General features: G+C 36.6%; 1 protein-coding gene and 1 long non-coding RNA gene across 3 annotated transcripts in view; one reads left to right on the top strand and one right to left on the bottom strand.

Annotated features, from left to right (window-relative positions):
* Positions 1-25,894, top strand: part of LOC100715200 (uncharacterized) — a 109,256-nt gene that overhangs the window by 27,410 nt on the left and 55,952 nt on the right. For both annotated transcript variants that reach the window (XM_063245489.1, XM_063245488.1), the window contains exons 5-7: positions 6,401-6,568; positions 10,896-10,997; positions 21,627-21,737. In XM_063245489.1, coding sequence (XP_063101559.1) covers positions 6,401-6,568; positions 10,896-10,997; positions 21,627-21,737 — 381 coding nt within the window. The remainder of the gene's footprint in view (positions 1-6,400; positions 6,569-10,895; positions 10,998-21,626; positions 21,738-25,894) is intronic.
* Positions 4,564-9,771, bottom strand: LOC134475306 (uncharacterized). The gene is made up of 2 exons (XR_010046454.1): positions 9,535-9,771; positions 4,564-6,577 (listed from the first exon to the last, which is right to left on the bottom strand). It is a non-coding gene; the product is annotated as an uncharacterized LOC134475306 (long non-coding RNA).

The raw sequence follows: 25,894 nt of genomic DNA on the forward strand, positions 1-25,894 counted from the left end.
TTTGACAGTTTAGAAGTGAGGGAAATTGCAAAGTAAGAATTTTGATGGTTTTAAAAAATCAAAAGAAATAAACCCATGATAGTTTCTCTGTAAAATCTGATGAGTTTTTGGGAACTCCTAAAATGAATGATAAGTTATTTGCCAGGTCAAGAGTCTTCTGGGAAAGTAAAATTGTGCTACAAGGTCATATTAATTACAAAAAGAAGTAGCAAATTGTTTTGGTACTTGGTGTCTACACTTTTAAAAAGAATAGGAGTTTTGTTTTCAGTGTAGTATACTCTAATGGTCACTACTTTAAGTTAGATGCCCAGACTAGATTCGATTTTGACTGCCATTGATATTTTTCTTAGTTTTTCAAGGCTGCCTCGTAGACTGCCAGTCTTTGAACATTGTTTCTTTTCTGTAAGAATACAAATCTTGTATTATACATGTAAATTATATATCAATTACCACGGATCCTATGCTTCTAGGTCCCTCAAAAATACATTCAGGCAAAAGCAAAAGTGAGAAATGTAAGATTTACTGAACACATCAAAGGAGAACCAGAAGAGAGAGTTTATACCCCTAACAAACAACCTGAAATTTCCTTTGAATATCACTTTGCTTCAAAGGTGTTTGTGTGGTCTTGTGATCATATAAGGCTTATGTAATATCATTTTCCTCATTACGTACATACTCACTGGTTTCTGTTTTCTTTTAAGTTTTTCTTTCAACCTTAAAATTCCTCCTTTTTATACCACAGAGAAATTCAACTGCAGTTCATACCACTGTGTCTGTGTAATTAAAATTATCAAGGAACTCATCAGTCAACCAACATTATAGCAATCAATATCTCAAGAACAAAGAGCAACATAAAAACTGTACATACTTATGGAGCACCATATAATATTTTGATATATGTTTATAATATATAACATTTAAATTGGCTTAAACATATCTGTGCTCTCCAACATCTATCATTTCTTTTGTAGAAAATATTCAGTCTTTTTCTAGTTTTTAAAAACATAAGGTTCTTATGATTATCAATAATCACCTATGCAACACCACACCAAAACTTCTTTCTTCTAGCAAAACTAAGAAATTAGACTGAATGGACACTATTTAGTTGGATTAACTTTGGATGATCTTCCTGTATCACAATGAATGGGACTGATTCTTTCTAGCTCACTGTGCCCATCAGCTACCTGGATTCTCTGTACAAGTCGATTTCATACTTTGTTTTATGGACAAATCCTTCACAAGTAGTGTTCTTAAACATTTATGCCTGCTCTGTATTTACTGAGAAAAAGAAGCAATCATAGGTGTGTGGGAGCCAGGTCGCAGTGACTCACAAAGCTAAGTGTGTACATTTTTTTAATGCTGCAGTTCAACGGGTTCAGCAGCAGGTAAATAGCTTAAAATTTGCCATGGCAAGAGTATTTATACATTAGAAGCTGGCAAGCATTGCAAATAAGGATTTTTCCCCCTATATAAAGTTACTTGGAACATTTACTAGTAGGACTCACTTGAAATAACACAGGAATCATTTGTGTAACTTGTACAAACTAACATTTTATTCCAAAATAACATAATCATTTTAATTAGAACAATGACTGTGTTTTCTTTTGGACGAATTCTGTTTCGAATAAAAACTTACTCTAGTATTTTTTTTTCAGATTAGATGCAAGTGAATTGAAATGCCTGCCGTTTCTATTTTTCAGTTTATCCCAGCCACTTGCACACTAAAGACCTGTTGTATTTCTTCAGAAACTTTTCAGTAGAGACTGCAGTCCACTAAGAACTTCTGGGACTAGCATTGTTTAATGTGTGGTTTAAATTTTATCTCACTTATAGAGTCAGGATATGCTACTAATCCGTGACTTAAAACCTGACAGCTTTATCGAGCATCATTACAGCTGGCGTTTTTCACTCTGTTAATCTCCCTCATCTCTGACTTCCTACATAATAACTGGAAAAGACATTATGGGTGACATATTTATGTGTGTGGACACAGTTGATCAATCCATCGAGGCTGTGGGGAATGCTGACTAAGGCACACTAGGTAAACAACTTGGAGGCTGTAAATGGAATTGGGAAGGACCTGCAAAATAGAGCACTGCATTTTATAATCTAGAATGGCTCCTGTATCACAAACAGATGTGGGAGAATTTGGGTAATCATATGAGGATACTTGGTAGAATTCTCTTATTTCATTCAGCTGTTAAAATTTTATTGAAAATGTATTTTCCAAATATTAGTTGCTACTGAGAAGGAGAGATGATGATAGGAAGACAGAAAGATAGGAAGGAAGAGGGAAGTAAGGAAGGTAGGAAGGGAAGGAAGGAGAAAGAGAGAAAGAGGAAGAGAAGAAGCAGGAAGGGAAGGGGAAGGGGAGAGAAAGAAGAGAGAAAAAAGACAGAAAAAAAGAAAGAAACTTCAATTTTTAATAATAAGAACAATTACGATGTGCTTGCTTTGTGCCAGGCATTATTCTAAACTAGTTATGATGTATTAGTTTATTAATTATCCCACTAACATTATGAGTTTAGCACTACTATTTTTATCTTTGTGTTAGTTAATGAGCTTCCTGAGGCGGGGAGAGGATGGCCACCTTGTCCAGTATCACTTAGCAGTAATTAGTGGGGGGCTGGGTTTCAAATTAGGACACCTGCTTGGGGTCCATGTTTTCAAGCACGACAGCTCACTGCAGCTGGTTGGTCTGTTATAACCCCAGAGACATCTAAATGGGGTCTTGCTTCCTTACATACCATCTTTTTATTAACTTCTATAATGATACAGTAGAATTAAAGAGGTATAAGAGATAGAAGGTGAGAGGAGGAAGGGGTGAAATAAATTGATATGTGTTACATACAGGTACCAACTCCTCATAAAAATGTAATCATTCCTCATGGGAAAGGTATATTAATAAAAAATAAAAACTGAAAAGAAAAAGCCCTAGAGACACTGGGTGCTGGGCTGTTCAGTTTGTATTTTTAACCAAAAGTAAAAACCTAAAATCAAGAAGAAATATTTTAATTCTTCTGGGACGAATGTATTTCAGTAATACCAAGTGTATTTAAGAGTTCATTCTGTTTTAAAGTTCATTTATTAAGGAATTGATCTAGCAAAACTAATTTTGGCAGCAAAGTTTTTGTCACAAAGACATATTTGGGATTATATAATAAGGTTTCATGGCGACAGATGTTGAGAAATCAAGCAGCTATAAGTTTGCTGCAGGTGTGGGACTGGCTGCTTCACTGGATTTTCACACAGGTTTTATGTCTCAGTTAATGTAAGAGTGTGTTGATTAGTTCTGTCTTGGTAACTGAATGGATAAAGAACTACTCATCCACATAATCAAATCTATTTGCAAATAAATAAGTGAGCTGTTTTAACAGTCTCATGCATACAGAAAAAACAAATATCAGTATAATTTAAAGTTTCACCCTCAGACCTTTACATGATAGGGAGATGATTGCATAGCCAACATGTGCAGCTATGGCTGGAAGCAAACATAATAGTGATAAATCAGTGGGCCTAGAAATCTGTGTAAGTTACATTCATAAATATTAAAATGTTACTCAATTTTTAAGGCCGAGCACATATAAAATAAATCAAAAAGAAAGATGTTTTAATACTATAAAATTCTTCACAGTTTTCTGTAACTTTAGCAAGTGCTACAGTTATACAAAAAGCTTTGATTCATCCTTATAGCTTGGAAAGATAGGTCAATAAATTTTCATAATTTCTGGTTTTCCTTTCCTATATTTTAAAATTAAGTGTCATATTCAAACTTATCTAGCAAATGAAAGCAAAATATTCTCAAAGGGTTTTGAAATATGGAATGCAGAACAAAGCATCCTAAAGTCTAATTTATATTATTATATTCTAAATCTTTCATATTTTTTATTCCAATGAACAATATGTCTTAGATATTTTTCTGTCATTGCTGAGACAAAATGCCCAACATGCAAGGTTTAAAGAGGAACAGTTTATTTATCTCACAGTTTGTAGAGGTTTCAGTACATAATCGGCTCCAAGTAGAGTGGCACATGCAGTTCATGGAAGTAGAAGACAACAAACATCACAAGACAGGAGAGAGACAAACCTGTTTCTCTCTTTTTTATTGTATGCCGGATACCTGCTCCATGCTTTAATTGCATCAACAGACTACAAATCAGTCTCAAACTGTAGATTCAGTCACCTCCAAAAAAGCCCACTCCCTTGACCATATGAGGCTTTAATGGGACATCCAGACACAAACCATGACACAATGTATCCCATAAAATTCTCACATAATTTACATTCTAACTTTATCACTATATAATATTCCAATATCATCCCCCTTTATGTTTATACACAATATAATTTGTTTACTTAAACAACATGACCTATCTTGAAAGCAATGTCTTAATATTTCTTAACTAAAATGTTTGGGACTAGAAATATTTCCAAGCTGCGTTTTTTTGGACTTAGAATATTTGCATAAATAGAATGTAATATCTTGGAAACATGATCCAAGTTGAAACACAAAATTTGTTTATGTTTCATGTACATATAGCCTAACGGTAATGTAATGGAGTATTTTTATTGTAGCTGTCTTGACTGTGTCCTCTCTTGTGATTTGAGATATGGAAACTTCCATTTGTGGCATTGTGTTCATAGTCAAAAGCTTCCTATTTTACACTTCCAATTTCACGTCTTTAGAATAAGGGTATTTAACCTACATCTGCTCCCCCGCTGGAGGCCAGCTGTCCACCTCATGTTTATCAGCCCTCTCCTACCTCATCCCCCCATAGGCTCCACAAGGCTAAGCCTAATATATTCTCCTTTAATCTACACTCCCTACAGCCAGAATCACTGCCTTCTTCCTCTGAATTCTCTTATTTTCTCATGAGTTCCTGTCTTCATCTTTATCTTTATCTTTCCCACCCCCATTGTACACAAGTTTACACCTTGTTCATGAGAGAACATTTATTTCAATTTAACTCAGTGAATGAATTAATTCATGAACTAACATTCCTGAAACCACATCAACTATCAACGACCAGTGCAATCACATTCAGAGCACAAAATAATTATTTTAAAAAATGACATCATCACTTAAGGTATTTGGATTTGGAAAAAAAGTATTTAGGATTTGCTCTTGACTGTCTGCAAGAGGCTATGCTTTTACATCTTTTGTCAAAACAACACCCAAGTACATCCTACACAAGCCACATAAATCTTTGAGCTGAAATCTCATAGGTTCAGCAATAAATAAGTGGACAGAACAATATGTAATATTTACCCTTTTCTGCCTGCTACTGAGAAACCAAGGATGTAAATGAAAGAGCAAGGCAAGAATGATTAAAAATGATTCACCAGGGAAAAATCAGCACAAGCAGAGAGCACATCCTTCTTAGGAGCTCATGTTACTGGCAGGCTACAGCCCAAGAGTCCATGGCCGCTCTCTGGTGGTGGGAGGGGGAGAGGGAGAAGATTTTACCTGGAATTTTTCAGACAAAGACATCGGCGTAACTACAGTATGTGAAAAGACGATAAGAGAAGAGAATAAGATGTTCTTTATTCTTTAATAAGCATTACTGTGATGTCCAAACTCTAATGTTTTTGTGGCATTTGAGAAATGAAAACTAATGAAATTATAATCTGGCTATGAAGGATGCTTCTTGATTCTGCCCCTTTGAAAGACTGAAAGGTTTAGGGTGTGACTTTTTTGGATTTTAACCTCTTAAATAGGTCTCAAAAATACACAGGTAATCTCGTTTCTTTTACTGGTACAACCTCCTACACTATCCACACGCCTATGCACAGAAAACCCTTGATTGGTATGAAAGAACTGCAAGGTACAATTTTGTGTACCTCTTATATGCTTTTCTCATCACATAAGATAATAGTAAGTTTTCTATGTGAGTTTTCAGTACCTTCTTCAAACACAAAGATAGCTTGGTTGTTTATTTCTTTGTTTTTTTTTTTTTTAATTTGGTAGTCCTTTTTCTTGTCCCTGATACTTTGAAAGGGATTCTGAAGGTAATTCCTAGTCTTGTGTTGTTTTATCTTGATGCCTGAGTACTAATATAAAACTTCTTCCAATATTTTTCCTTGTCAGAAGGATTTACAGTGCTATTTCTAGTGCATTGTCACCCACGCGATGGGCTCTAAAACAGTACTTATTTTGATTGATGATATTTTGGGACTGTAAAAGTTCTTTCCAAGAAAACTGTCCAGCATACTTAGCTACTTGTTTTGAAAGATATCACTCTTCATCAGTGTAGACGGTCTGCATTTCATCTGTTTTCTCACCTGGAACACCAGTCTCTTGGATCTTCTCTCCTGCCAGTACATTTGTGTTGTCTCTCTCTCTCTCTCTCTCTCTCTCTCTCTCTCTCTCTCTCTCTCTCTCTCTCTCTCTGCTCCGCAGTTACCTCAGATGATGGTCGTCCCATGGATTTTGGCTTTCGAATTGATATTGAAGAAAAAGGATTCTACACAGAGAACTTTCATTCAGCAGCCTGGATTTTCAGAGGAGATGATGGGAATCCTGAAGACAGTTCTCGATGTCTTAGTAAAAAACCACGACCAGTAGCTGGTAAGGACTCTACAAGTACAGAGAGATAGGTATGCTCATTGCATGGCAGCCAGGAAGCAGAACAGGGGAACCATGTCACAGAGGAAGGGGAAGGCCCCAATGGAGCACCCAAGGCCACACCCCTGTAACCCACCCCTGCTCATGCAGGAGCGCACTTTACTAATCTGCTAGGCTCTTCTTACTCCAATGAAATTGTAATATCAGGATTCATGGTCATAATACTTACATAAATACCATAAGATAAACAAGTCAGACAGTCATCATTGAAAAGCAAGTACAGGACTCTGAATTCAAAACTTAATAAAAAATACTTTAAGTGCCTAAGGTTTGTGAAAATCAAGGCATTAATTTCTAGTTAATCAAAATGAATAAGCTATGCATATCTGAGGTACAACATTATACCTATTACCAGAAATAATCAATAGTACACTTAAAAATTTAAGAGGGGAAACCTCATGTTGTATTCTAACCAAAATAAAATAAATCAGAACAGCAAAAGATAGATGATTAAGCTCTATGAATAGATTTTAAAATGACCAAAAAAATCTAAATTTAACTTTTGCTTGAGTAAATAGAGAAAGAACATCAGAATATTTTTAGGGTCGGGATCTTCATATCTTTAAAGTTGAAGAAATAGACAAAGTTTTGTATCACTTGTATTCTGCTGCATGAAAATGTCAGAGTATATTTAGTGTATAAATTGTGTTATATTTATAGAAATATATGCCCTTACTTTGAATTTTTACATCCAACAACGTGATTCTCAGGAAGTATTATTGGAGGATAAATTATTTGATGATGAAACTGCATAGTCTCCGAAGCAACAATGACATTCAATTGTGACTTCACAGCAGCTGGGTGGCACTTATAGATTATCCACTAGACAGTGGCAAGGGAACTAGGACTATAAATCTTAAAATATAAGAAAATTGTCTGCAGAATGTGTTACAAACCATTTTGATTGTCTCCTCTCCCGCAAGAGAGCTCTGCTGTTGAGCTCACCATTTAAAGCCTTTATCGAATTGTTTATTCTTTCATGCACACTGTTGACAATCAATTTGCCTGATTTAAAAACCAAAAGCAAAGAAACACAACCTCAAAGGAAGTAGCCACCTTAAGTCCCATGAAATATGAAAACAAAGCACAAAACATGATTTGATTTGAACCAACGCAATAAAAATATTCCATTAAACAAATATCTGCTGGGTAATCAGTCTTTGAATGAGCTCCTATCAAGAGAATAGCCTAGTGGGAACACAAAGTTTTGACAAGTGCAGATGTTAGAAATGATTTCACAGGGGTCAAAAACAGAAATTTTGATTTTCTTTTTGCTGTAATTAATTAATGATCTTTTGCATAATGATGAAATAGTAATTCCTAAGTCTTTGAGTTTCCCAATTCTGTCCCTTAAACTATACTAGGATCCAATAAATGACTGCCAAACAATCCCACCAAAACAGAGTTGTATTAAAAATATAACAGTTTTTCCCAGAAGCCTAGAATAGTGCAAAGGATGGAATGTCAAAGCTGGGATACACTAACACATCTTGACAAGCTTCTCCTAATAACAAAATGAAAACAATGTAGTTTTTCAGATATTTTGTAAAGACTAACTTTTCTTCAGGAGTCCACATGAAGGGACTTTATCCTTCCTCTGTTTGATAGTGTGCCGATTTTGGCAAACAATATGTGGCACATAGACTTCAGGAGAAAAGTCATCTCTAGCCTGTCTTTTTCCACTACATTCCTGGTTCATAATAAAACCCCTGAAAACATAGCATTTATCCAGGGAAGGGCTGAGAGTCAACAACGTCTGCCGTCAGAACACGAAGAACATGTAAAAGACAGATGCGTGTTTCCTGTTTTTCTGAGATTGTTTCTGTTCCCTATTTGACCAAGGAGGTGGGCATATCTGAGTATGCTTGGGAAACTGCTTAAGTTATTACTGGTGTTGTTATTTTTCATAGGAATCATAGCTTTAAAATACTGGTTTACCAAAGAATACCTAAAAGAATAATAAAATAAGTATTAAATCATCTTACAAATCTGCCAAGGAATATCAATTTATAATAACAATATTCCCAAAACATCAGAGATATACTCACCCAAGTCTGCTTGTTAGTAATGAAGGGATTCTGCATGAAGTAGATGACCAGGATAAGGTCTTTCTCCACTCTAATAAAACTGTTGTCCCTCGCTTAAAATTCTCAAGAGTTACTCAAACCTCTTATATGATTTTAGTTCTATCCACATTTTTCCTACATTTAGGCATTCTGTAACAGCAAGAAATATAACCCTACAAAGAAGAAATGGTCTCGTTCTCCAGCCTGGAGGGAGATCTAAATCTCTCTGAGAAATGAAAATTGACTTACAAAAATATTTTTCAAAAATTAGAAAAAATGATCAAAATATATTAACCATAAAATTCTAATGTATTTCTATTTTTAAAGAAAGGGGACTCTATTAAATTTTAATTTTAAGGTGCTAAATTGTCCTTATTAATAGATCAGCATTCTTATTTTATAATTAATTACCTGGCTTTTTCCCAGGGATCTAATAATAGGCTACTATTAACAATTCACTTCTGGAGCTCAGAGACCTTACCATTATACTTTATGATCATTTATTCTTTCTTATTTTTAGATATTCATTAACACACCGAGGAAAAATCGACCAGTAAATTATGTCAATCTAATCGTTGGGGAAGAGTAATTCTCTCAATATAATGTTAGTACATTTTTCTGGTGAACATTATCCTAAATATAACAAAAAGGCACATTACTTTGAAGCCCTTTGTTATAATTTTTCACTGGACACCTTTGTTAGCATTTAAAAATGAATCTTCTGAGATCACTCATCCTCTTAAAGTGTTTTATTTCGGTTATGTACCCTGGCATGATTCAGCTTATGTATTTTTCCCAATAAGAAGCTAAATGCTATCATTTCATAAAAGACAAAATACTCACCATATAAACATCTCTCTCTGTGGAAAATGCTCTTCCATAAAAAGGAGGGAATAGCCTTTCAGGACGTCTGTTCTGCCCCGGAATCATGAAAAGTAACAAGACAGAAGAGTTTTTACCTATGAAGTTTCCACCTTCTGTAATTTAAATTAGAAAACGTAGTTAGTACGAGAAACAGAAGTTAATGTAAAAATGAGGGACTGGAGGCACCTTCCTGGCTAGTATGGGTTCAATAAATAAATAAATATAAAGGTGAACTCAGGAGGCCTATGAATGAGCTGTAGTTACAAGGAAACCAAACACCCATGAGGAAGGAACACCTACACACATCTATGTATGTATGTCCAGGAAAGAAGCTATCAAGGTGGCAAGAAGACAAAGAAACAGATGGAAAAGCAGACAGAGAGATGGCTGAGGCATGTTAAATAAAGATATTTAGACGAGTTAAAAATTATGAATTTTTACAGTGAAGTTCTTGACTCTCCATCCCTTCCATCCAGCATAAGCTAAGTCTGTGGTGTCGCCACCGGCCAGTGGCACACAGGCTGCAGCAGGCACGCTGAACCCACTCTGCGAGCACGTGAGCCCAGTCACCCAGCCACGCTTTACAAGCCATCAGCATGTCTACCACAGCAATGATCACATTAACTGTGCAAAACACACCAAACGCAAACTTTTACTTTTTAGTAAAAAGCTGATTTTATCATTGAAAGCTCCGTTATTATATTAGTCCTTTAAGACAAAAGGCATTAATGTATGAGATGTTTTTCACACTACAACTTCAATACTCTGGTACTTTGTGATAAGGAAGTGAGTTTCAAGTTGCAGTTTGGGCACTTGGCCTCTAGAAGATTCGTGATCAGTGACCTAAGAGCAAATTTCTCCAAGACTCAATTGTTCTGTTTTTGGAGAAGCTCAGTGATGCAGGTTTTCTTGGGTTCTTGTAAGATCTACATGTATGGGTGAGGATTCAAGTTTTTGATTTCTACATATAACCTTATCATAAATATCACTTATTTGTGGATCTAAGTGACTCAGGTTGGTAAAGTTCAGTGCTTTTGCAAGGTAGCTGTGATACCATGGGAAGGAAAAAAGCCTTGAGTGTCCTGCTGCCTAACAATAGCAAGCAATATCTCTCACTCATCATGTGACTCAAGCAAGCTGTTTGACTTTTGTGCTTCAGTTTACTCTTTCTTAAAACAACAGACTAGCATAAACATTAAATTAGATCCTACTTAGTATTATTCACAATGATTTTTATTACATCTAGCATATAATAATAAATAATATTTATTTTAAAACATGATTACTTTATTGCATCTAAAAACTAAGCAAAAGCAATGTCCTCTTTGCCTTCTTTGTAGTTCGTGAGAGAACTGTGAGATTATTCAAAGGAACTGGAGACTGTCCCTGGGGATTCCGAATTCAGTTCTCGAAACCCATCGTGGTTACTGAAGTGGATGCTAGTAAGTAGTCTCACTGTAAAAGCTTTAATTCATACAAGAACAACAATCTCAATTTTCACAAAATATGCAAAATATCCTCTATATCATAGTCCTGTGAAACATACATATGGAATAGAAGCAACTTGTAAATCTCAGTTTACCAAAAAATCATGATTGAGAACTGCTCCAATCACAATCGTATAGTTTTGAAAGACACAGCTTTCCTGATGGAAAGAAGTTTCTCTCATCAACATAGGGCACTGAGTATCCTTCTTATCAGAGAGCTTTACCTGTAACTGCAGAAACGGGGAAAGACAAAGGTTCCTATGACTAGTCCACTGTCTACTTGTTAGTGCCTGTACTGTTTTCTGGCAAGAGTACTATTGCTCCTAAATTACTTTCCTCATGTCATCTTGTGTACTCTTATTTCAGGATTCAGTAGATATCTTGTGAAAGTTAGATTTTAAAAAAATTCTTGATTTCTAACATAAGAATACTCTGAAATAGTTCTGTGGAGGAAAAGAAAAAAGAGCCAGAAGAGTGAGGTGGGCAGGATTAGATCAAGATGTCTACCCTTAGCCTGGGGCACAGCGGGAAGAGTAACACAGAGCGGGGCTCAGAGCCACTGGGGTGTTTGTGAATTACACTGCTGTCGTAGCTGTGTCCTTCTCCCCAGGCGAGAGTGAGTTTAAAGTCAGGAACTGTATCTTACCCGTCATTTTATCCCTAATAGCCCATGCAGTATCCCAGAGGCCACAGAGTGGGTATCGCAGAAATGCTCTTTGAGTGGCTGTGATAGCCCCGGGGACCTGAGGCTTACCTGGCACGGTGCAGAAAGGAGAGGAGGAGCCACCTTGGGAGGACACCACCCTTCTGCCCTAATTCTTCCTCTGGTCTGATTGTCACTCAGAGTCATAGCTGAATGTTCTTTCTTTGTCAGTGTTTGGTGCTCTTTTGTTGACGCCCTGTGATCCCACTGGGAATCTGCCCTCTCACCTGTAAGGAAATGGATGGTTTCTCAGCTCTGGCAATGGTGACCAGCATGACTAAGGCAGCGGACAAGACAGTTGGCTCCTGCCTGCCATTAAATAGTTGTAGATGACGACAGTGCGCAGGAAATGGTGATCAGACTGAAACTCATTTTTTTATATTAATGTAATTTTAAAATCAATTGTCAGAACGTGAGAATAGAGAACATAGTGATTTATTTCAGTTAAGACTGTTGCAACCAATAGAAAAGCTGGCAGAAAGCGATTGAAGCAATGAAGAGAATTGATTCACAAAAGCTGAACGGTGTGCTATACTACAGGTGTTTGATTTCATGGCTCAATCATTTCATCAATGACCTGATTTTTTTTATTCCCATCCACTTGCAAGATTCCCTCTTGGAACCAAAACCAGTTTCACCAGTTGTGGATTTCCTGTCACAAATCATAGATTTACAAAGAGAGGCTTCCAACCTAAGCATCTTCATGTTGCCGTGACCCCTGGGGACCCTATGAGCTGATTCATTTAGACCAAACTTAATTACTAGAAAACCAGAGCTCATCCTGGGCTGGAAGTTGGGATATTGCTCCTTGACCATCCACAGGCTTCCACAATGGACAGTAGGAGGCGATGTTTTAAGATCTGGGGGAATTCTGTAACCTTCCCACCTGCTGGGCAGACACAGTGGTACTCTATGCTCAGTGAGTCAGGAACAAAAACACAAACAAATACAACTCCACGCAGTAAACACAAAGGATGGACTTTGCCTCTTCTTGGTATAATAGTACTTGACATCTACTCACTGTCTTTAAAAATCCTATTATACTTACCAAAGAATTGCTTTTGAACTTTCATGATTTGATTCTAACCTAATTAATCCTCAGCTATTTAGTAAATACATTAAATATCATATCAACTCTGCAAAGTTGAACACCCAGCATCTCTAACATTTAACTCTGTGGGATGAGAAGGATTTGGTCAAGCATTATATGAAATGACTTTTTCTCAAAGGTCTCTGTTGAATTTACCTTACAGATTCATTCCTCCCACTCTGGGTGGGTTCTGAGATGAGTCTTTAAGTTCTGTCTTCTTTTGATGACAATGAATGCCTTTTCTGTCACTAATGTCCAGTCCAGCCTAATAGTCAGAGAACTACGAGTCAGTCTAGTGTAATCATCAAAATCGCAGAAGTCTTACCGTCTCATATTCTCTCTCTTCCCTCAGCCTGAGCCCGCTGCAGACTTGCAAGTGTGGATTACCTTTGTGACTGTTTCCTACCTCTCTTCTAATTTTATCAGAAATCCCACCTCTATGCCTTCAAATGTACTTGAATATGTACCTTTTGCCTTTTCTCTTTCTCCTCTGAAAGCAAATCCTTCCTCTTATGTGGTTTGATCCCTTTTGCTCTCACCTTCTCATGACTTACAGAATATTAATAAATTGGTAACAGATAGAAACTTCTTTAAAGTAACAAAGGGAGCTCCTTTTTCTCAGTTCCTATCACCTGAGAATAAACCAAAAATAAAAGCACGAGGGGTTGGAGGAAAGCTTTGTGCCCAACAAAGGGAAAAGAGGGTGAGTAGGCAGAAAAGACTTCAGACCTAACACAGGTCTGTCTGGCACCCAAGAGAGGAAAGGAAGTGAGATTGGGTAGGAAGAGTCAAACTTCACTGTGCTGCTGGGAAATTCTGAGACAAAGTAATACAGGGCCCTGGGCAGAAGCTCCACTAAAAGGGATCCTGCCCTGGACAGCAGATGCACTCCTCCATGTCCGGTCACTGGCGAGGGCAGCCTCAGTGCGCAGGGCATCAGAATGGGATGGGCTGTCAGCAGGGCAGTAATTGAAGGCTTCCTGCCAGTTCCTACTCACGGGGTCGAAGGTGTGGGCAGTGTCTGTGTGTATAAGACAGACACAGAATGCGTGGGTAGAAAGCCTGGGAGGAAGGAGATTGATAGGAATGATTGTAATAAAATTCTGAAGATCACCACTTTAAAAACTAAAACAATGTAGAAGTTTTACATTAACAGCAGGAAAACCATGGTTATTGTTTTTAAATCAGTATTTAAAGATGTGAATTCTTTCTTAAATTCATCTACAGATGTAACCAAAAACAAAATTCTAGTAGTTGCTTGTGTTTTCACTTAAAAGAAAAAAAGCGAAATTAAATTCTAAAATACAGTAAAGCAACAGATCAAGTTACTAAATTTAAAATTATTTCTTACAAGTAAAAAGCTTTTTATTTTATAATTAGATATTAAGGTGCAAATGTATGGTTATATTGTTACGTTGAGGGTAATGAATTTCAAGTAAAATGTGTAAATCCCCATTTAGCAAGTAATTTTTTAGTGATTTGGGCTGGGAGAGAATCTTAGTGGGATCTAGGGTGGGAGAGTGACCACAAATGCGTGAGGAAAGAAAGCTAAAGAGGAATGTGCCCTTAGGACTCAGCTGACAAAAGACAACAATGGCAAATTTTGTCTGGGGTCAACCGGACTTGATCTCTTAGTACCTCAAATTAATAAGAACAGAAAACAGTTGTGTGTTGCGCCCATTTTTGTCTTATACATACACACAAGGTAATTCTAGCATACGCTGGTTTCAGCCTTTACTATAATTTTACAAGTATTCCAACTTTAAGGGTACCAAGGATTATTCCTGTGGGCTGCTCTCAGGGATGTTTCACACCTTCCGTCCCACTGCCTTCCCATTCCTCCGCCTGCTCAGACCATCTTTTCTCTTCTTTCTCATCTTACTGATTTCCCTACACTTCTTCCTCCTCTCCTTTTCTTTCCCTTTCTGACTTCAAGAGATTAGCGTTCAACAGAGAAATAAGGAAATTTATAAGGAGTATAAAATTATTACCCTTTAAAAATCAAACAGTTCAGAGTTTTGCAAAATGCCTAAAACCTTTCTTTCTAGATAAGTAAATGCAGCTTAATAAAATGTTATGCCTTATTTAATTTCTATCTCTGTTCTACCGAAATAGTTAACTGTATTTCATCCATTCAAATGTGAGGCAAGTAAAATGTTTGCATTGCAAATGACTTTTTATTTAAGAGACCCTGAGGTTTTTGCAAAAGAAGCTGAAGTGTCTTCATTGTAGTAAAATTGGTGCAATATATAGTTAACCTAGGATTTTATTCCACATAAGAAAATGCTGTCCTGGCAGGGATTCATGTAGCTGCTGAGTCTTTTTTTTTTTTTTTTTTTTTTTTTTTTTTAATGTCTTCCTAGTGCTGAAAAGCACCCTCTGAAATCCATTGTCTAGTCAAATCTACTAAATGAGAGGTTGAGGGTCTTTGAAATTATACGTATTTTCAGCCCTTCTGAGAATCTTATTCATGCCACAAAACATTGTTCAGGATGCAGTAGAGAGGCTTAATTACACACTGAAGATAAAAAGATAAAGCAAGGAGACCTGTAGGTGGGATGGAAATGTTTTCTGAAGTGCACAGAGGCTGAGCTTGCTCGGAGCTTACATAACTAATTGCCCACAACTGGCTGGCATCTGCACGAACATTTTCTATGAAAGCCTAAATGCTCGTGAGATCTGTTGGCATAAACAAAAGAAACAGATGTTTCAACTTTGATACCAAGCAAACTTGAAAACTATACATTTAAGAATGGGCAAGGCATAGAGGAAATTATGAACCAGGCTCATCTTTCTGGAAAGTCTAGAATTTTAAATGCTGCTGTTATGATACAGTTTTAAAATGATACACAGCAGCCCCTTTAAATGTTTTTTCAGATCTCGCAATATATGTAAATACACATAAAATAATGGAGTAACTCAGCATTTAGCTCTTTATAATAAACAGAACTGTGCAGTGAAGTATCCCTTTAGAGAAAAATTCTGAAAAATTCTGAAAAATCATTATCTTGTTTTCTTACTACCTTATAACTCCCTAATGAATATAGGTTGAATGTTTCTTTCCACTCCCAAGACTAACCCCAAATAGGGCAAACAGCTCTGCGTTATATATTATTGGGTCACCTTGAAATATCTTGTTCCTGTTCCACAAAGAAGTTGTAATGCCTCAAACTCCCACCATAATTATTAGATAAAGGGAATCTTAGTAAGTTGCATTGCAAGATAAAGGAACAGAGACCCTCTGCAATTAAAGTTAAAAGCAATTATATGAGCTACCCAGAAGAGTTATACTCCAGAAATAATTCCTCTACAAACATGAATCATTTTCACTTTCATAACTCAATAACACAAAGATAAATAACAATTGAAAAATGAGCAGAGGATTTGAATAGACATTTCTTTGAAGAAGATATACAAATAACCAAGAAGCAAATGAACAGTGTTCAACATCAGTAACCATCAGGGAAATGCAAATTAAAATCAGAGATAGGACTTCATAGTCACTAGGATGGCTATGATATTTTTTTTAAAAGTCAGACAATAATAAATATTGGCAAGATTGTAGAGAAATTCAGGACACTCGTGGAATGCTGGTGAAAATATAAAATAGTACAGCTGCTTTGGGAAACAGCCTGGCTGCTCCTCAAAAACTTATATAATATAAAGTTACCACTTGGCCCAGAAATTCCATATCTAGATATATACCCATGAGAAGTGAAAACATATGTCCACAAATTTCAGTTTCATCTCTAAACTTTTAGACCAGTGTTATTTATTAAAAATCAGAAAGTGCAAATAACCCAAATATGCACTGACTGATAACATGACAGGAAATGCACTCTGTATACTTACAGTGAAATATTGTTTATTAATTAAGGGAGTATTGTAGAGGATAAGACACAGGTGAGTACTGAAAACACTATGCTAATTGATAAAGCCAGACATAAAAGCCTCATTTTTTTGTGATTTCATTTATATAAAATATACAGTGGGCAAACACAGAGTAGCAGAAGGTTAATGATGCTCTAGGACTGAGCCGTTTGAGGGACAGAAAATGTCCCCTGTTTTTGACTATCGAATTTCTGAAGTGGGAACAATGTTCTTATACATATTAGATTGTGGTGAAGGTTACACAACTCCATAAATACATGAAAAATAATTGGATTGTACAATTTAATGTGTGAAGAATATGATTTGTGAATAGTACCTCAGTAAAAACGTTTTCATTTTGATACATTACAGGAAACAGAAACACAAAAAGAAAAGAACAAAGTCATAATCATAAATGGCTTAGTTAGATGTGCCCTAGGTCTTACAGGTACATACACACTTGCTATTTTGTGTGACTAGATTGTATATATGTATCACACTTCTTTCTATACAACATGAATAGTCACAAATTCAAAATTTGAAAACTTCAAAAAGTACATTTTGATAACCAAGAATACAGTACACCAATTGAATCTCTTGTAACAAATTTGTAATTTTGCCATTTTGGAGACAAAAATTTTCTTGAAGACAAAAACACTAAGAGACATTTAGATAAAAGTGTTGGCAGTGTTACAATTTAAATACTGCATCCCTTAATGCTCAACTTAAACTGAGACATAAAGCAACAAGCTACACCCAGCATGTATCCAAGTTATCAGAACTCTAATGTTAAAACATTAGCAAGAAGGTATGTTCCCACTAAATTACTGGAATATTCCTATAGAACAACCAGAAGACACACACACACACACACACACACACACACACACACACACACACACACACCAGTGGCTCCCACCAAAATGTAAACCTGAATTTTTTGTGCACATCAATCTTTATATGCTTCTTTCTTCCCTTATGCTGCTGGCATAATGACAAGTCCTGATACACACCGCCAAAGGTGATGCTACAGTGCTAAGTTCAAGACGCATCATTTCTACCAATTCTAACAAAAAGCTTTTACAAGTTGGCTGACTCACTAGCTCCACTTTTTGTCATACATTGCCAATTTGGACTGTCTGTACAGCTTGGACATTGTGCAGTACACTGTGAACTTTGTACACAATAAACCCAAGTACTTTACTAAAAACATTCACATATATACAACCTATGGTTATAATCTAAAACCATCTCCCCGATATGGAGATACTAGTGAAGAGCCTTTCCTTCACCTTGCCTTTTCTCTCTTCACTTTCTCAGTGATAAAATTTATGACCATGACTAGCTCCAAGAGGAGGTTTTAACAAAGGTCACTTCTGAAGGGCAATTCTTCCTAAAATCTATCAAAGGAATATTTGTACAGGAATTACTTTGTTACTTCTAATATAGGCTAGGCATTAGGACTTATCCTTTAATACCCAGCAATACTAACTAAAATGTACATATATAACGATGACTAGACATTGTGTACTGACTTACTAGACAAAGACCAATTTTCTCTCTGCATACTCCAAACTCATACACAGTAAGCATACTCTCCAAGATATCAAGTTTAAACAATCCCACTCCCAAAATGCAACTATTCCTGAGACATAAAGCAACAAGCTACACCCAGCATGTATCCAAGTTAACAGAACTCTAATGTTAAAACATTAGAAATGTTTTAACAAAAAATACCTGAAGGACATCACTTTAGCCTTTGACTTTTACATGTTTGTAAAGAACTAGATCTTTTCAGTAGAGAAATGATTATTTAAAATCAAATTATTGAGTTCAAACCCTGGTACCAAAATAATAATAATAATAATAATAATAAACAAATTTTACTCAAGAGAGATAAGTCATTATTACAAACATAGGTTTGATTGTAGTAGTTTATAACCTTGGTCAGTATTTAACATAATGATAAACACAAATGTTAAAATATTTTCTTCTATTTTCATAATCATTAAAGTTGTTTATTATTTACTTTCCCATCTCCACATATAATCACTTTCCCTCAATCCTCATTTTTCACCACTTATTGAGCAGACTAGAATTAAAAATTCTACTGTTGCTGTGGCCTTCGTGGATTTGTTATAGACTGTTATTCTCTTCATCTGTAAATTTCTCTTTGGCTCCATTGATTTTATAGTCCTGAAACCATGCAGTGTAGGATATATCTGCTCCTTCTTTATGGTTCCTCCTTGTCTTTGTATTTTCTCTCTTCCTAAAGGTAATCAGCAAGATGCTTTTTTCCACTGCTTTGCATTTTTCTCCTCATGTCTGTCCTTTTTGTAATGAACTCTGAATCCATTTCTCAGGCTCATCTCTTCTCCTGGTTTTAAAAATATTTTTCATCATTCCAAAATAGATTTAAAATATTGCTCTCCCACAGTTATCTCAGTATCTAAAAACAAACACATATATTCAACCAATCTTTAAAGATCCCATACCAAGTATCAGAGATCATAAACTTGGAAAATGTATCTCAAGTGGTTTTGATCCATTACCAGTAGACAGACAAGTGTGCAAATGCTTGCCATAAAGTGTTTCAAGTTTTACAACAGATTTTTATACTTTCCCCCCAATTTTACTTTCCATTTCCAGAGTTTTATTACAGTTCTGAGTGAATTCCAGTAATAATACACATGCTTATCAGCTTTACTTAATCTCTCTCCATTCTAAATTAATCTTGTAGCCTTTTTGTGCTCACAGTCTTCAGTGCCTTTCTATTGTTGATGGATGGAGTGTAATCTTCATCTTCACTTTGAAGACCCGTTTCCTACTTTGGCTTTCTTTCCTACCTTACCTTCACTGCCAATGCTCTTCAGTCACAGCCTCTCCTCCAGTTGACCTGAATCGCTTCTCTGGCATATCTTAAAACATTTTATTTCCATACCTTTTCTCAGAATTCGTCCTTGGCTGGCTGATTGTTTGTCATTGTACTAGCTTTGGTAACAAAAGGATAATAATGACAAGATCAAACAAACAAACGAAGCTCAATAGTCACATTAATAGTCGCTTGTGGGTGTTCATGTTTGGAAGTTGAGTCTACTCAGCATCATGTTTATGAGATTTCTTTTTTTTTTTTATTTAATGAATCTGTATTTCCCGAGGCCTTGAAATCATCTCTATCTCACAAGCAGATGGAAAAAGCATGAAGGAGTGGCCCTGGAAATGTTCCTATGGGTCAGGACTTGAAGTGACACACTTAACTTGCATTCGCATCCCAATGGCTAGGACTCATTCCTGTTGCATGCCCAGCTGCAAAGAAGCCTGAGAAAACTGTGGAAAAAGAAGTGGCGTTTGTGAACACCTCGCAGACTGCCACTCTGCCTTATTATATCCCACTGTGGAGAACTTATGTATTCATCAGAGTTAAACCAGATTATTTCACTGAAAAATATTTTTAACCACTTCAAAAGTTTTACAGTATCTTTTTCCTTTTTTTTTTTTTTTTTTTTTTTTTAGTTCACTCTGTACTACAAATGCATTTTTCTTTTTGGTTATCCATGTCTTTTCTTTCCCAGTGAAGTTTGAACGTACTTGAAGATAAGAACTATGACATATAATTTTGAGAGTATTGATTACACATTGGAAAAACTTTAAATATAAGAATGACTTCTTGGTAGCATAGGAAATACAAAAACTAATTTAAAAGATGTCTCTGGACCCAAGTTATCATTTTAGAGTTTTAGCAAGAGACACAGCCATGAATAAGTGGTTTGATTCCTTTAAGACTACAGAGGAATACATTCCAAACATCAACCACACCCTGAAATTTTATTCATTACAAGCATGATGTTATGTAACTATGTGGAAATACCAACTCCTTACCTACCTTCTTATTTTGGTGAGCCATTGCATGTTAATCAGAGGTCTTTCCTGCTATTATGAACAGGTTTAGACAGACTGTAGTCATTATTTAAAATAATCCATGTCATGTTACTTTACCAACTGTGTCATAACTTTAAGATTAAAATTCTTTGAGGAAGTTGTGACATGCTAGGAAACAAAAACCCCATATTACTGCATAACGTTATGTAAGTCTATGAGCAGTACATATGCAACCAACCCTGAGATCCATTAAAGAAGAAATGGGTTTAAACTGAAACAAAAAAAAAAAAAAATAGATTTAAACTTCTGCAAGAAAAATTTTGGTCAAATACATAAGAGACCTTATTAAAAATGCATTAACCTTGAAATATCTTCTTACATTTTTTTTAGCCCTGGAGAATATTAGATACGTTGCAGTAAGAGCAAATGCTAAAAATTCAAAGCATAAAATAAATAACTTCTAGGAAGGTTCTCTCCATCTTCCACAGCCCTTTTCCTAAAGCTTGAGCTACTTTTGATTTCCTTTCTAAAAGGGCTCAGAAAGAAGCCCGCACAATGAAAGTAAAAACGGCTCTTTATTTCTTTTTCTCTGACTACTCCGAGATGTTTTTGTCACAACTTCATAAGTATTTCAATTACTTGCTCCCGCAACAATCCTGCAGAGACACGCTGCCCCCACCCCTCTTTTTACAGATGAAGATATTGAGGTTAAGTGATTTTCTCAGGGTTACAAAGAGACCTAGCAGCAAAGAGCGAATGAGAACTAGCAGTTCAACCTTCTGGTGGATGAATAGATTGAGTTTCTGAGCAGCTTTGCTATTATCCTGCAGAAGGGCCTCGGAGATGCCTGGCTGAATGTGAGGCCTGGAAATGAAAGGCAGGCTGCAAGGAGAGCATTTTCCATCTTATTAATGACATGGGCGATTGTCTAAAGTTGGAAGGAAAGGCCCTTTAGAGAAAGAGCCCTTTTAAAAGAGTACAAACAGCAGGACAGAGTTTGGGACCCTCCCTCAATGCAACGTTGTTGTCTGTCTACCCACAGACAGCGCCGCCGAGGAGGCCGGGCTCCGGATTGGAGACGTGGTGCTGTCGGTCAGTGGCACCGAGGTCACCAGCACCGAGCACGCGGAGGCTGTGCACCTGGCCAGGAAAGGTGGGTGGACCAGCTGCAGAGCCCAGTTAGAGAGCTGCAACAGAGAATTCAAATACCAGGAGGGGCCGACTGCAGAGGAGTTCAAATGTCCTTCCTCCCCTGGGCACCCCTTTAATACAAGGTCATTGGTGTAGCTTATGTACCGCAGTTAAATCAGATTTTTGTCCATGTATATTTTGTATTGATGGTGAGCCACAAAAGTGAAACCGGAAAATGACAGTAACAAGGCATACTCTCTGTATTACCAAAGTATTTTCTTAGATTTCACAAAAATGGCAATTCTTATTGCAAGAATTCTTTTGCTATTCTTTGCTTTTTAAGATGTTTCCTCCTTTCCTTTTTCTCTCTCTTTCCAGCATTTTTAGTTAAGAGGCAGGTTTAAGGTGACAGAGAGAAAGAAGAATGAGTGAAAGAAAAAAGAGAAAGAAAGGAAGGAAGAGAGAGAGGTAAAAGAAAGGAAGGAAGGAAGGAAGGAAGGAAAGAAGTCTGAGCTCGGGACCTACAGATTCCCCCATAGCCACCTGAGGCCTGCAGCTGTAGCCGTTCTGACCCAGATGGAGCCCCTGCAACAAGAGTAACAATGCATACCCTCATGCCCTGCACCCCTCACATTAAACTTTGTGGAAAGGTTAATACCATCTTCCCCTCTGCAGAACTATTTACTTTCTCTGGCGCTACATACAAATCTCACAAATCCTTATCTCCCCGCAGACCTACAGCCATGCAGGTGGTAAATTCTGTTTTCCATCATGGGATTATTTGGTGCGTATTTTCTTGCTGGCTTCCTGAAGGCTGCATGCATACTGCAGTGCCTCGGATGCATATTAGCAGGCGGGAAGATAATAAAGATGCATATATCTGAGATAGGCCACATAGCAAGCGGTAGGAGTGAGCCTGCTGAGCAGTAAGTTCACTTGCACTTTCTCACGCTTAGAGGTTAGCAGTAGCCAGCAGATTTTTCTAGTGCAGACTAGCGCAAAAAAAATCACTGACAATTGTCTATAAAATGTTCTGAATCTTTCTGTGATAGAGTTTAGCTGCTCCATAGGGTTTGATTTAGATGCACCAGGAATTCAAAGACATTGTCAGTTAGTTTGTCCAACAACTACCTAAAAGTCTTATACACATATTTATCCTTTGTGCAATACAGCTGAGAAATAGAGATGAAATGATAAAAGTTATACTCCTGGATCAATAGTACCCCATATAATAATATTAGTCCATGCATCTGAACTTAGTTGTTCCATTCTTTGTCACAATAAAAGGCCATAATTCCTTTTATAGTTTTTGAGATAAATTAACTTTCAGTTGTTTTTTTATTCTTCATTCTTTTTCCCCAAGAATCTTAATGTTATGTGTAATACAGAACCATTTCACCTCACCATATCGGTTAATGGAAGGCAGAAAACATCTCCAAAATTTAAATGGATGAGTTTCTGGCTCCTGACAAAATTATGAATTACCATCAATTGTACGAGAAAAGCTAAGTTCAACAGCATAGCTTGCGCTGCTCCAGAGAATGGCTTAGTATAATGTGTTTATCTGTTGGTATAATCTGGGTTCACCAATCTTTGTTTGCTACCTTTGTTCTTTCTCTGCAAACCCTCATGACACTTTAGTAATGCCTGCGCCTTTGCTAAACCTCAAATTTAACGTCAGACATACCCCAGAAGCAGAATAGGAATCTAGCTCTGACATAGTAAAGTAAGAACAGGAGGAGACTTTGGGAGAAACAAGGCTATTTCATGCCTGAGTTTGTTGGGAGAGGTGGGTATTACATTCAATGAGCATCTCGCCTAAGGAATAGGATACAGAACAGCTATAATTGTCTTTCTTCTTCCTGTGGCTCTGGATGACCAATTCTGTAACCCAGTACCACTGCAAGCCTAAAACCCAGTAGCTCCCCCTATGGACTATCTGTGAGATAAGCTCATGTAGATTAGGAAATTGGCCATCTCTTGCTTAGGTATAATTTGCATATTCCTAGGACTAACTGATTTCTACTGTACAACTAGAACCTAGAAAGCATCCTTGAAAGTTTATGCCCATCTTGTAAGGAAGTAAAAGAGGCAAATATACGTATCTGGGTCAAGATAGCAAGCCAACAGGCACACTGCCCTGAGGAATGCCCATCTCTACCACTGCCATACTCAGCAGCAGGGCCACCAGCTATGGTCTTGGCCTTCAACTTTCTCCCAATATGTGTTTTCTGTAAGATTCTAATAACCCTAGAGCAACAGCAGTTATCTAGAAAAAATATTAAGGCACTTGGGAAACACAGTTTCAATAATAGGACAATATAGTGAATGATCTATAACAAATAAAATAGACAAACATTTGAAAGAGCAAGCATCTAAAGTACAATCAATAAAAGTGGTTATGGAGGGCATTTATATGATATTAGATATGAAGTAGAAAAGCAGATGTAAAGAAGAACCAATTGTTAGTACTACGCACAAAGAAGATAATTGTTCAAGTAAAATATGTGGCTGGTGAGCCGAACAGAAAAGAAACACACTGGAACAACTTTTAAAAGGTCCAAGTTATTTAGTATAAATCTCACAGAAAATATCAGGGAAAATTCCAAACTATTTAGTATAAAACTCACAGAAAATATCAGGAAAAATCTTTCTTAAAAAAAAGAAAGAAAAAAATTTAAGAGCTACTGAGAAATACAAAGATAGAGGACGGAATTAGAACTAACATGATACTGTTTCAATCAAAAATGCCTGAAAGAAAGAAAACAACAAAAACAAAGAGACATAGGAGGGAAAATACTTTTAAGAAAAACTGACTTTTCCAGAATTAGCAAAAGAACAGAAGTCTTAAATGCTTACAGATTGCCAACCAGATAGAGGTAGAATATTCATTGTGGCATATTTGTTGTAAATTTTTAAAATGACCTAGCTAGGCTATGTGTGGGGGTGCACACCTCTAATCCCTGCACTCACAGGCTGAGACAGGAGGATCGCTGCAGGCTTGAAGCCACAGCTGAACTGCATAGTGAAACTCTGTCTCTAAAGAAAAGAAAAGAAAAATCAAGAGAAATAGTTTAAATTTACAGGCAGAAAAAATCATACCACTTCCAGAGAAACTGAAATCCAGTTGACATGAGACTTCAAAAGCAACAATTACTGCTAGGATATGACACAGTAATATTTTTTAAAATATTAAAAATGACTTAGTGTCATACTTAGTAGTCAGCTAAACTATTGCTTAAAGCTTAAGTGCACAACAGACCATTGGTATTCATAGCTTCAGAAGAGACTGGCTAAAATATTCCAAGAAAAAAATACCACACCTAGAAGAAATATAAATGTAAAATTAATTTATGTTAGTCATGGGAAAGAAGGTGAAGAAATAATTTCAGGTTTCCTGTTATCTATCAACTCCACTCCAACATAGCAAAAACAAGAGGTGGAAAATGAGTGTCGATGAAGGGTTATGTCTGCAAGATGAAACAGTAGGAAGACCCACATTTTCTTCCCCCTACATTATATCAATTTAGAAACAAGACACAAACGAATCGAAAGGACCCTCAGCCCAGGCAAACAGCAAGCTAGACTCCCTGCATCCGGGAGTGAGATTTGGGATGCTCTCTTGCTGGAAATCTCTACACTAGCACAGCATCGTATCATCAGGAAGCGAACTGTTAAGGGGAGGTAAAAGTGGTGTGTACTTCTAGCACCCTAGAGCTTTCAGTGGAGGTCCTCAGTGGACTGGCTTGTCTCGTTAGTCTTGAGCTCTGATGGAGAACAGAGACAGAAACTTGAAGGGTATAAAATTTCAGTTTTACAAGTGAATAAGCTCTAGAAGGCAGCACATTCCTAGACTTACAGGCAATAAAAGTACATCACACACACACACACACACACACACACACAAATTTGTTAATAGGGTAGATTTGTCAGATGCTAGAGAATAGTGAATGCTTCTCGGCTCATTTTATTTTATTTATTAACTTTTTTTGCATGTAAAATACGTTTTATTATTCTTTAAAAGGGTTTGGGGTTTGGTTTTAAATCAGGCTACACATATTTTATAAGGCTACTATAACTGATTCCACAGCTAGGTTTGTATAAAATTAAAATAATATGTCCATTCCACTGATGAGTGTATACACATATCCTAATAAAAATAGTGAATGTCTACATCAA

This window comes from Cavia porcellus, unplaced genomic scaffold (genome assembly GCF_034190915.1).
Source record: "Cavia porcellus strain 051 isolate PalLab524CR breed Dunkin Hartley unplaced genomic scaffold, mCavPor4.1 scaffold_2, whole genome shotgun sequence".
In the NCBI taxonomy this organism is placed as follows: Eukaryota; Metazoa; Chordata; class Mammalia; order Rodentia; family Caviidae; genus Cavia; species Cavia porcellus.